Below are 12,302 nucleotides of genomic sequence, written 5' to 3' on the forward strand. Positions count from 1 at the left end.
GATATGGAAATTAATGTATTTTGTCTCAACTCTACAGGAAAATTTTGTAATTGACCATGGCCGGAAAAGGTAATGCATATTTACTATAGTGCAAGAATTTGGTAATGGACCATGGTATGAAAATGCAATGTATTTTGACTATAATGCAGGAATTTTGTTTATGGACCATGATGTTGGAATGGACCATGTTGTTTATGAAATCATGTTGTCGAGATAAAAAGTTAGAGATATGTATACTTGGAATTTTGTAATGGACCATGTTGTTTATGAGATCAAAACTAAGCTTAAACAGATGTTATTTCATGGCCAAAACAGCAGAAGAACAACAAGCAAAACAGCTGTAGCAGAGTAGGTGAACACAATAACCCAGACAAGGGGCCGGACATCCAAGAGAATGTCCCCCCGGATGTCCCCCCTTCTTTGTTTTCGGTTGCTTTGCTGGTGCTGTTTTGCACTCTGTTTTGGGCCTATTTTGTGCTTGATTCTTGATCTGTTTAAACACCATCTCCATTCTAATAATATGGTCCAAGTGTAAGAAGCAATTTAATGATTTGGAATGGTGGGAGTTTTGTTGCTACTGCTGTTACTAGATGCTTAGTTTTATATTGGCGTTCTGTTTTTTTTCCTTCTGCATCAATAAAGTTCCTTTTATTGTTGATCCAAAAAAAAAAAAAAAATCAAACATTAAGTTTTTTTAATTATAATCCATGTTTAAAAAAAAATCAAAACATAATCAAAAGCAATCATCAAAATCAATATGTCTAACACATAGCATACGAGACTTCTTAAACTAAAATAAGTGATACAATTTAAATATTTATATTAAAATAAAGTTCTAGCATGATTGTCCATGCACTTGCCACAAGTGCTCAACAAGGTCAGCTTGGAGGTAAGAATGAGTTTCCTTGTCCCTAATGCGATGATGATTTTGAATGAATTCCATAAATTTAGGTGTATGCTCGTGTGAGACTAGTTCTTGTGAACTTCCATCGATTGCATCATAATTGAAGTCTTCTGATTCATTGACATCACACTCATCCTCGACGATCATGTCATGCAATATCACGCATGCCTTCATATCATATTTCAGAGTCTTAGTGTTCCAAAAACATGCAGGTTGACGTACTATCACGAATCTAGCTTGTGGCACTCCAAATGCACACTCTATATCTGTCACGACCCCAAACCGCCCCTAGTAGTTTAGTGCCGTGATGGCCAGTAATCCGAGATCACCGAAGGCCAACATTCAAAAATCACACACAAACAGAGTATAATTATATATGGGGCTCACAAGTGCGGAAGCAATAATCTTAAAATACAAGTGGTCCATAAGAGCAGTGCGTAAGTTACATGGAATGGCATACAACTTTACATAATATTACAACTTGGATACAAATACAATAAAGTTCGAAATACATTTTTGTACATCTTGATCAAAAGGCTTCTCCAGCCGACATGTGTAAATTACAAGCATTGTAAGCCAAGAAGCATAGTTTTCAAGACTGCCGACATGAATACAAATTAAGCCGACATGACAAAAACCCAAAACAAGCCTGCGAGTCACACCTAGGCGTCACCGCCTTCCTGCTCATCACCTACATATATATAGAGAGAGGGTGAGCTTGGATACTCAGTGAATGGTATAAGAAATAAAGGGGTTTGCATGGCTGGTATTCAAGATCTTTAACGACAATACATAACATAATAGTGCAAGTCAAGGGATGAACCGAGTCCATCTTCCAAATCTGTCAAGTTTCAAAGGATGCTTACTAATATCATTATAATACAAGTGATGACATCTCGGCAAACAAAACCCACTCGGTAAACTGTCAGTGGCAAACAAGGCAAGACAAGGGAGATATCTCAATTCGATGGTGTCGTTGCATTATAGTCCCCGGACACTAAGGACTTGTGCTACTAATTCTTAGAGTCCCCTAGCACGCACGGACTTCCAAACTTTGTGCTACAAATGCTTATAGTCCCTTAGCACGTAAGGACTTCCAAACTTTGTGCTACAAATGCTTATAGTCCCTTAGCACGCACGGACTTCCAAACTTTGTGCTACAAATGCTTATAGTCCCTTAGCACGTACGGACTTCCAAACTTTGTGCTACAAATGCTTATAGTCCCTTAGCACGTACGGACTTCCAAGAATGTCATCAAAACAAGAATATATATTTTCCAATTAGGAATAAACATTCATGCTTACAAATAATTTCCAAAATAAGCAAAACAAGACTTTATCAAAGCATTATAACATAGCTTTATTAAAGATACCACTCACTTAGTTCTTCAAACGTCGGGGTCGAGGCAAGTCCAAACCCTACAAACACATGGCAAAATCTATTGAATGCACTTTCAAACAGGTTTCACATGCATGCAGATGGTCTCGGCATTCCCGAAGACTAAGTCAAATCAAACAAACACAATCCTTTATCTCGGAAAACATGCTGGGCGACTACCAGGTCTAGGCCGAGGTTCTACATCCTCTGACCGCGGTGTGGCCTCGATGGTCACATCCAAAGGAGTGAAGTCGGGAAAATCTAGGTTTCCCTTCCTTGAAGAACAAGATGAACATGAATATGAGGAGGATGAATGCAAAGATCGTGATTTGCTATTACAAAATCTGTGGTTTCATGCTATGAGTTCAAAAACATGGACCTGGATACCCATATTCAAGGATCTAGTGAGGACAAACACAAAAACACGAAACTTAATGCAAACTTTCAGATCAAATAAGACTTTTCTTTCGTGAACACATGAACACCATTTTCTCTTTCTAGGCTCCGTTTGGAGACTTACATTTTTAGCCAAAAAGCCAAAAAGTTACCCTTTTAGCCAAAAAGCCAACAACTCATACCAAAAAGTCAAAGATTCTCTTTTCTCTCTACATTTTGCACATCTTTTCGTAATTAGCCAAAAAGTCATCCCAAACATATAAGTTTTTTTTACCTACTTTTTTAGCCAAATAGCCAAAAAGTTACTAAATTAGCCTGTTCCCAAACGAGGCCTAAAACCAACTTTAAATCGATGCATGACATGCAAAACGGGTTCGATCATGCAATGCAACTAGATGATCAATAAGAATGACAAGGGTAGATCAAGAATCTAACCTCAATACGCGAATCTAATGGTTTGATCTCTAGGAATCAAGCTCGAAACTCACTCTCTCACTCTAAGCTTCTTCTCCTTCTTCTAGAGCTTCTCTCTCCTCACAAACAAAGACATATAGCAAATGATACGCTTCTAAGTCTGCTGGCTGAGTTAACCCTCTACAGAGGCACGTGGCAGCGGCTGGTTGGTGCTACACAGAAAGGTGGCTGAGTGACAAGACAAAACTATGACAAAGTGTGTTCAACAAGCAAGACGGCATGGGCACTCTGGCGAGTAATGATCTCGGCTAATAACAAGACATCGGCAAGTAGGGAACAATGACCTCGGCTAGGAAGGACAACACTTGACTAAGCTGTGCCACACCTTGGCCTAGATGTGCCACACCTCGGTCTAGGTCATACCACTCCGAGACAGGATCACTTGGGTGTAAAGGTAACATCTCGGCCCAGATGATTCACACATCGGCCTTGGTGATGAACACCTCGGCCTAGATAATGACATCTCGGTCAGTATGTCAAAGCAAAGGTAGAGGTTAAACAAGGTGGTTCCAAGATAATTCTAGACTGAAAATGACTTCGGCTAAACCCAAACCAAGCAAGGTACAAAACTTACTGTAACACTTAAACGAACAAGGACAAGACTCGAAATGCAAGTGTACAAGACAAAATCACACGAATGCATATAAGTATGGTTAGGATAGCGTGAGGATTATTACATCCTACCCCCCTTAAAGGAGTTTGGTCCCCAAACTTGAGGTACCTTGGTTCGAGAATAATTCCAGGTATCGGACTTTCATTTCCTCTTCCATTTCCCATGTAGCATCCTTGCCGTAATGCTCTTTCCATTCAATCTTCACCATCGGTATTACCTTATTTCTCAATCGCCTCACTTGTCTATCGATGTTGCGTATTGGCTCTTCTTCATAGCTTAGGCCTTCATCAACCACAATCCCGAAATGATCGATCACGTGTAGTGGATCCCGCATATACCTCCTCAACATCGAGATATGAAACACATTATGAACTTGACTTAATCTCGGTGGTAAAGCAAGTCTGTAGGCAACCGGGTTAACTTTCTCAAGGATTTCAAACAGTCCAATGTAACGGGATGCCAATTAACCCTTCTTCCCAAATCTTGAAACTCCTTTCACTGGTGAAACCTTCAGGAATACATGATCCCCAATTTCAAATTCCAACTCCCTTCTTCTCTGATCGGCATAACTTTTCTGTCGACTCTGAGCACACTTGATTCTTTGTCGAATGAGCTTAATCTTCTCGGTTGTAACCTGAACTAACTCAGGACCAATCAAAGCTTTATCTTCCACTTCAGTCCAACATATCGGCGATCTGCACTGCCTTCCATACAAAGCTTCATACGGTGCCATGCCAATGCTAGCTTGATAGCTGTTGTTGTAAGCGAACTCTACTAACAGCAAATGCTCTTCCCAGCTTCCCTTGAAGTCCAATACACACAGTCTAAGCATATCTTCAAGTGCTTGAATTGTTCTCTCTGTTTGGCCATCGGTCTGGGGATGAAAATCTGTACTAAACCTCAATTCGGTCCCTAAAGCCCTTTGTAAACTCTGCCAAAATCTGGAAACAAATTTCGGATCTCAGTCCGACACGATGGACATCGGTACACCATGAAGTCTAACGATCTCGTTCATATATAACACAGTAAGTCGATCAGCACTGAACAAAGTCCTAACCGGCAAGAAATGCGCTGACTTCGTTAACCTGTCGATTATAACCCAGATCGAATCCATTCCTTTCCAGGTCTTCGGCAAACCAATCACAAAGTCCATGGAGATGTCTTCCCATTTCCACTCAGGAATCAGCAAAGGTTGGAGAAGTCCTGCCGGCCTCTGATGTTCTGCTTTCACTTGTTGACAATACAAACACTGAGACACGAACTCGGCTATCTCTCTTTTCATATTCGGCCACCAAAAGATCTGTTTTACATCTTGATACATCTTGGTGTTCCCTGGATGAACTGCAAATCTGGATCCATGAGAGTCTTGCAAAATCCTTCTTTTCAATTCTGGGACGTCAGCCACGCATAATCTTCCTTCAAACTTAAGCACTCCATTCTCAAGGGTGTAACCCGACTTCGGCTTGGTGGTAATCTCGTCGGCTACTTTCTTTAGGAATCCATCCTCCATTTGCCTTGCCTTTACTTCCCCAATAGTAGTCAGCTCCACTGAAATCATGGCTAGGCATGCCATACTTCCCACTGACTTCCCACTCAATGCGTCGGTTACCGAGTTTGCTTTACCTGGGTGATACTGAATTTGCATGTCGTAATCCTTCAATAATTCAAGCCATCTCCTCTGCCTCAAATTTAGTTCCTTTTGGGTGAATAAGTACTTCAAACTCTTGTGATCTGTAAAAACTTGGCAGGAGGCTCCATACAAGTAGTGGCGCCAAATCTTCAAGGCAAACACCACGGCTGCTAGCTCTAGATCATGGGTTGGATAGTTCTTCTCATGAAGTTTCAACTGGCAGGATGCATATGCTATGACTCTGCCCCCTTGCATTAACACACAACCCAAACCCTTATGCGATGCATCGCTGAAAATCTGAAATTCCTCATTACCTGACGGGAGTACAAGGACTGGTGCCGTAACTAACCTTGTCTTCAACTCTTGGAAGGCTGATTCTCTATCATCGGTCCATTCATATGTTGTTCCTTTCTTAGTTAGTTGTGTCAATGGTACTGCTATCCTTGAGAAGTCCTTCACAAACTTTCTGTAATAACCTGCCAAGCCCAGAAAACTACGAACCTCGGACACGTTGGTCGGCGTCGGCCAATTCACAATGGCCTCAATCTTACTCGGATCAACTGATATACCCTCTTCATTAATCACATGCCCTAAAAATGAGATGCTAGAAAGCCAAAATTCACACTTACTCAACTTGGCGTACAACTTCTTGTCTCTTAAGATTTGCAGGGCAAGCCTCAGGTGATTCTCGTGCTCAATTGTACTCTTGGAATAGATTAATATGTCGTCAATAAAAACAACTGCGAACTCATCTAGATACGGCTTAAAGACTCTGTTCATCAAGTCCATGAACGCTGCAGGAGCATTGGTCACTCCGAAAGGCATTACCAAAAATTCGTAGTGGCCATACCTTGTCCGAAAAGCAGTCTTCTCAATATCATTGGTTTTAACCTTCAGCTGATGGTAGCCCGATCTAAGGTCAATCTTGGAAAAGACTCGTGCCCCTTGTAATTGATCAAGCAAATCGTCAATCCTAGGCAATGGGTACTTGTTCTTGATGGTTACCTTATTAAGTTCTCTGTAATCAATGCAAAGGTGAAGCGTGCCATCCTTCTTCTTAACAAATAAAACGGGTGCTCCTCACGGTGAAGTGCTCGGCCTAATGAATCCCTTATCCAACAATTCTTGTAACTGTAGCTTCAGTTCTCTAAGTTCAGCAGGGGCCATCCTATAGGGTGTTCTGGAGATAGGTTGCGTTCCCGACATGAGGTCCACGGTAAACTCTATTTCTCTATCGACTAAGTGGCCAGGCAGCTCGTTTGGAAAGACGTCGGGAAATTCCTTAACAACTGGTATGTCGGCTAACTCAACACTTCCATTCAAATCACTTAGTATACTGCACAAATAACCCGGACACCCTTTTTGGATCAACTTATAGGCTTTCATGGATGAGATCAAGTATGGTGGAGGTACTACTCCTTTACCCTGGAAAAAGACGTCGATTTTGGTTGGGGTCTTTAATGTAACGCTCTTAGTAACACAATTAATGGATGCATGATGCGCTACTAACCAATCCATTCCCAATATGACATCAAAGTGGGTCATACTTAACGGCATCAAATCAGCTAATAATTCAACGTCCTCAATCACCACAACACACGCCCTAAATATGGATGCTATAATTATAGTTCCCCCAGATGGAGTAGATACAGATAGCACATAATCAAAGGGTTCTAACGGTCTGTTCAACTTCTCGGCAAATTTAACAGATACAAAAGAATGTGTAGAGCACGGATCAATCAAGACGTATGCAACTTGAGAGCAAATTGAGAGTGTACCTGACACTACCGTTTCAGCATTCTGGGTGTCTCCTGGCACTAGGGCAAAAACTCTGCCCTGTCTCATCTGTGTCCTTCCGACGTTGCTTCCTTGTGCAGAGCCCGAGGTGCTCCCATTTTTCTTACCATCACTAGCTCTTGCCTTTGGACAGTCTTTCACACGATGGCCTATCTCCCCACATTCAAAGCAAGCTCCTGTCGCCCAGCGACAAACCCCGAGATGCGGCTTCCCACAACTCGCACACGTCGGCTTAGTATTTCCGTCCCGATCTGAGTTGCTGGAACTGCCCACATTCGCCTTCTTCTTGGCATTAAACGGCATCCGACAACCTTCATAGTTCTGTCTCTTCCTCTGACTCTCTCCTGAACTTTGATATCGGTATAAGTTAGCTTCCGCCAAGATGGCCTTGTCTAACACCTCGGCGTAAGTCGGCAGATTAAGCATGTTGACCCGATCCTGGATTGGTCCACGTAGTCCACTTTCAAACTTTCTGGCTTTCCTATACTCATCACTGACCATATGGGGCGCATATCTTGCCAATTCGGTGAAGGCACGGTCGTACTCTGCCACTGTTCTGTTGCCTTGTGTCAGAGTCTGGAACTCTGTGGTCTTGCGATCCCGAACGCTAAGCGGAAAATGCTTGTTGTAAAACAGTTCTAAAAATCTGGCCCAAGTTAAACCAGGATTAGCCTCCCGGATCATCATCCACCACCTTCGAGCGTCGTCGTCTAATGTGAATGCTGCTAATGTCACCTTCTGAGGGTCGGTGCTAGGAAAGATTTCGAACAACTTTTCCATTTCTAAAACCCACGCCTCGGCCTTCATCGGCTCTATGTCCCCTGTGAATCTTGGTGGGTTCATCTTCTTGAACTCTTTAATCAAAGTCATCGTCCCCTCTCCATACAAGGCTGGCTGTGGAGGTACTTGGGGCACTGGAAGAGGCGGAGCTGCATGTCAGTCATCCGTCTGTTCGGCCGGGGTAGATGTAGCACTTGCATTCTGTTGCCTCATCTGCCTCAATTCATGGGTTAAGCCTTCAACCAATCTGTCCAATCTATCCTCTGATTGATCTCGGCCAACTGATGGTCTACCTCTCCTCATGATGCTATGAGCAGGCAAAATACAACCTTAAAACAACTGAGCCAAGAACCATGTATGCAAATAATAAATGGTTATGCCGAGATGATGCACACCTTGTCAAGTAGCAAGCAATATGATGCAAATCCTAAAATCATCCTAAGGGACATCCTATGCTCTTTAGGACTCAAAGTGTGTGAATAACGTACTATGCTCTGATACCATTCTGTCACGACCCCAAACCGCCCCTAGTGGTTTAGTGCCGTGATGGCCAGTAATCCGAGATCACCGAAGGCCAACATTCAAAATTCACACACAAACAGAGTATAATTATATATTGGGCTCACAAGTGCGGAAGCAATAATCTTAAAATACAAGTGGTCCATAAGAGCAGTGCGTAAGTTACATGGAATGGCATACAACTTTACATAATATTACAACTTGGATACAAATACAATAAAGTTCAAAATACATTTTTGTACATCTTGATCAAAAGGCTTCTCCAGCCGACATGTGTAAATTACAAGCATTGTAAGCCGAGAAGCATAGTTTTCAAGACTGCCGACATGAATACAAATTAAGCCGACATGACAAAAACCCAAAACAAGCCTGCGAGTCACACCTAGGCGTCACCGCCTTCCTGCTCATCACCTACATATATATAGAGAGAGGGTGAGCTTGGATACTCAGTGAATGGTATAAGAAATAAAGGGGTTTGCATGGCTGGTATTCAAGATCTTTAACAACAATACATAACATAATAGTGCAAGTCAAGGGATGAACCGAGTCCATCTTCCAAATCTGTCAAGTTTCAAAGGATGCTTACTAATATCATTATAATACAAGTGATGACATCTCGGCAAACAAAACCCACTCGGTAAACCGTCAGTGGCAAACAAGGCAAGACAAGGGAGATATCTCAATTCGATGGTGTCGTTGCATTATAGTCCCCGGACACTAAGGACTTGTGCTACTAATTCTTAGAGTCCCCTAGCACGCACGGACTTCCAAACTTTGGGCTACAAATGCTATAGTCCCTTAGCACATATGGACTTCCAAACTTTGTGCTACAAATGCTTATAGTCCCTTAGCACGTACGGACTTCCAAACTTTGTGCTACAAATGCTTATAGTCCCTTAGCACGTACGGACTTCCAAGAATGTCATCAAAACAAGAATATATATTTTCCAATTAGGAATAAACATTCATGCTTACAAATAATTTCCAAAATAAGCAAAACAAGACTTTATCAAAGCATTATAACATAGCTTTATTAAAGATTCCACTCACTTAGTTCTTCAAACGTCGGGGTCGAGGCAAGTCCAAACCCTACAAACACATGGCAAAATCTATTGAATGCACTTTCAAACAGGTTTCACATGCATGCAGATGGTCTCAGCATTCCCCAAGACTAAGTCAAATCAAACAAACACAATCCTTTATCTCGGAAAACATGCTGGGCGACTACCAGGTCTAGGCCGAGGTTCTACATCCTCTGACCACGGTGTGGCCTCGATGGTCACATCCAAAGGAGTGAAGTCGGGAAAATCTAGGTTTCCCTTCCTTGAAGAACAAGATGAACATGAATATGAGGAGGATGAATGCAAAGATCGTGATTTTCTATTACAAAATCTGTGGTTTCATGCTATGAGTTCAAAAACATGGACCTGGATACCCATATTCAAGGATCTAGTGAGGACAAACACAAAAACACGAAACTTAATGCAAACTTTCAGATCAAATAAGACTTTTCTTTCGTGAACACATGAACACCATTTTCTCTTTCTAGGCTCCGTTTGGGGACTTACATTTTTAGCCAAAAAGCCAAAAAGTTACCCTTTTAGCCAAAAAGCCAACAACTCATACCAAAAAGTCAAAGATTCTCTTTTCTCTTTACATTTTGCACATCTTTTCGTAATTAGCCAAAAAGTCATCCCAAACATATAAGTTTTTTTTACCTACTTTTTTAGCCAAATAGCCAAAAAGTTACTAAATTAGCCTGTTCCCAAACGAGGCCTAAAACCAACTTTAAATCGATGCATGACATGCAAAACGGGTTCGATCATGCAATGCAGCTAGATGATCAATAAGAATGACAAGGGTAGATCAAGAATCTAACCTCAATACGCGAATCTAATGGTTTGATATCTAGGAATCAAGCTCGAAACTCACTCTCTCACTCTAAGCTTCTTCTCCTTCTTCTAGAGCTTCTCTCTCCTCACAAACAAAGACATATAGCAAATGATACGCTGTTAAGTCTGCTGGCTAAGTTAACCCTCTACAGAGGCACGTGGCAGCGGCTGGTTGGTGCTACACAGAAAGGTGGCTGAGTGACAAGACAAAACTATGACAAAGTGTGTTCAACAAGCAAGACGGCATGGGCACTCTGGCAATTAATGATCTCGGCTAATAACAAGACATCGGCAAGTAGGGAACAATGACCTCGGCTAGGAAGGACAACACTTGACTAAGCTGTGCCACACCTTGGCCTAGATGTGCCACACCTCGGTCTAGGTCATACCACTCCGAGACAGGATCACTTGGGTGTAAAGGTAACATCTCGGCCCAGATGATTCACACCTCGGCCTTGGTGATGAACACCTCGGCCTAGATAATGACATCTCGGTCAGTATGTCAAAGCAAAGGTAGAGGTTAAACAAGGTGGTTCCAAGATAATTCTAGACTGAAAATGACTTCGGCTAAACCCAAACCAAGCAAGGTACAAAACTTACTGTAACACTTAAACGAACAAGGACAAGACTCGAAATGCAAGTTTACAAGACAAAATCACACGAATGCATATAAGTATGGTTCGGATAGCGTGAGGGTTATTACAATATCCTTTCTGGTGGACTCTTGAGCTGAAGCAAAATACTTTTTTCTTGTTTCCTCGTGCACATGGAATTGTTTTTACAAATGTTGACCATTGTGGATATATTCCATCAGCAAGGTAATATCCCATTGTATAGTCATTACCATTGATTGAGTGATTGACTAGAGGACAGTGGCCTTTAGCAAGCTTGGCAAATATAGGAGATCGATCTAGCAGGTTGATGTCATTATGAGATCCTGGTAACCCAAAAAATGCATGCCATATGCAAAGATCATACGACGCCACTGCTTCCAAAATAATTGTTGGTTCATGAATATGACAAGTATACATTCTGCTTAACGCAGTCGAACAATTTTTCCATTTCCAGTGCATACAATCTATACTCCCCAACATTCTAGGAAAACCGCGACTTTCACCAACTGCTAGCAATCTAGCAATATCATCGTTGTATGGTGACCTTAAGTACTTATCTAAAAAAATTACTACAATAGCTTTAACAAACTTTTTCAGACTATCCAGTGCGGTACTTTCTCCGATCCTCAGATATTCATCCATATAATCAACCGTTATTCCATAAGCAAGCATCCTAAGTACGGCGGTCATTTTTTTAAGAGAAGATAAACCGAGCATTCTGGTAGCATTTCTTTTTTGGACGAAGTATGGATAATGTGCTTCTATTGTTGCTTGAATTTGGAGAAAAAGAGAACGGCGCATCCGAAATCTCCTCCGAAATAAATTGGAGGGATATATAGGTGGTTCAGCAAAATAGTCAAGAAAAAGCCTTTCATGGCCTTGACTAAAATCATGTCGAATATATTTGTGGCCTTTAACAGAACCACGATGTGAGTTTGATTGTCTCTCAAGTCATTATTCTTCCATTGCAACCACTGCATATATCTCTAACTGATCATAAGAGTCTTCATCATTAGTAATCATATTGATTACACAATTGCGAGCCATAGAAAAAATTTAGAGAATGAATTCGAAAGAAATTGGTTTCAAATTGAAAAACATGACCATTAGGCTATTGAAAAAATGACCGTTGTTGTTTGAAGCGTTGGTACAATTTAAGTAGCTGCCCCATTGCCTGAACTGAAATTAATAACGTTGTTGTTTGAAAAAATTCCAAAATTTGAGTAGGAGCCCACTGCTTGAAATTGCTGAGTTGGTTGACATGTGTTTTTATTATTTTATTATTAAAAAAAATTCAAATTTAAA

General features: G+C 41.4%; 1 protein-coding gene across 1 annotated transcript; it reads right to left on the reverse strand.

Annotated features, from left to right (window-relative positions):
• Positions 1–835: 835 nt before the first annotated feature.
• LOC145817098 (uncharacterized) lies at positions 836–11,687 on the reverse strand. Its single transcript, XM_082912728.1, has 2 exons — positions 11,127–11,687; positions 836–1,072 (listed from the first exon to the last, which is right to left on the reverse strand). The coding sequence occupies exons 1-2, from the start codon at positions 11,685–11,687 to the stop codon at positions 836–838; spliced, it is 798 nt and encodes a 265-aa protein (XP_082768854.1).
• Between the last annotated feature and the right edge of the window lie 615 nt (positions 11,688–12,302).

Source organism: Camellia sinensis, chromosome 2 (genome assembly GCF_055761805.1).
Source record: "Camellia sinensis isolate YWXY chromosome 2, ASM5576180v1, whole genome shotgun sequence".
NCBI classification, from domain to species: Eukaryota; Viridiplantae; Streptophyta; class Magnoliopsida; order Ericales; family Theaceae; genus Camellia; species Camellia sinensis.

Coding starts and splice junctions, on each gene's coding strand:
- LOC145817098 (XM_082912728.1), bottom strand. CDS start 11,687: ATGACCGCCGTACTTAGGATGCTTGCTTATGGAATAACGGTTGATTAT. Junction 1,073..11,126: donor CACGAGGAAACAAGAAAAAA/GTATTTTGCTTC, acceptor TATGATATGAAG/GCATGCGTGATATTGCATGA.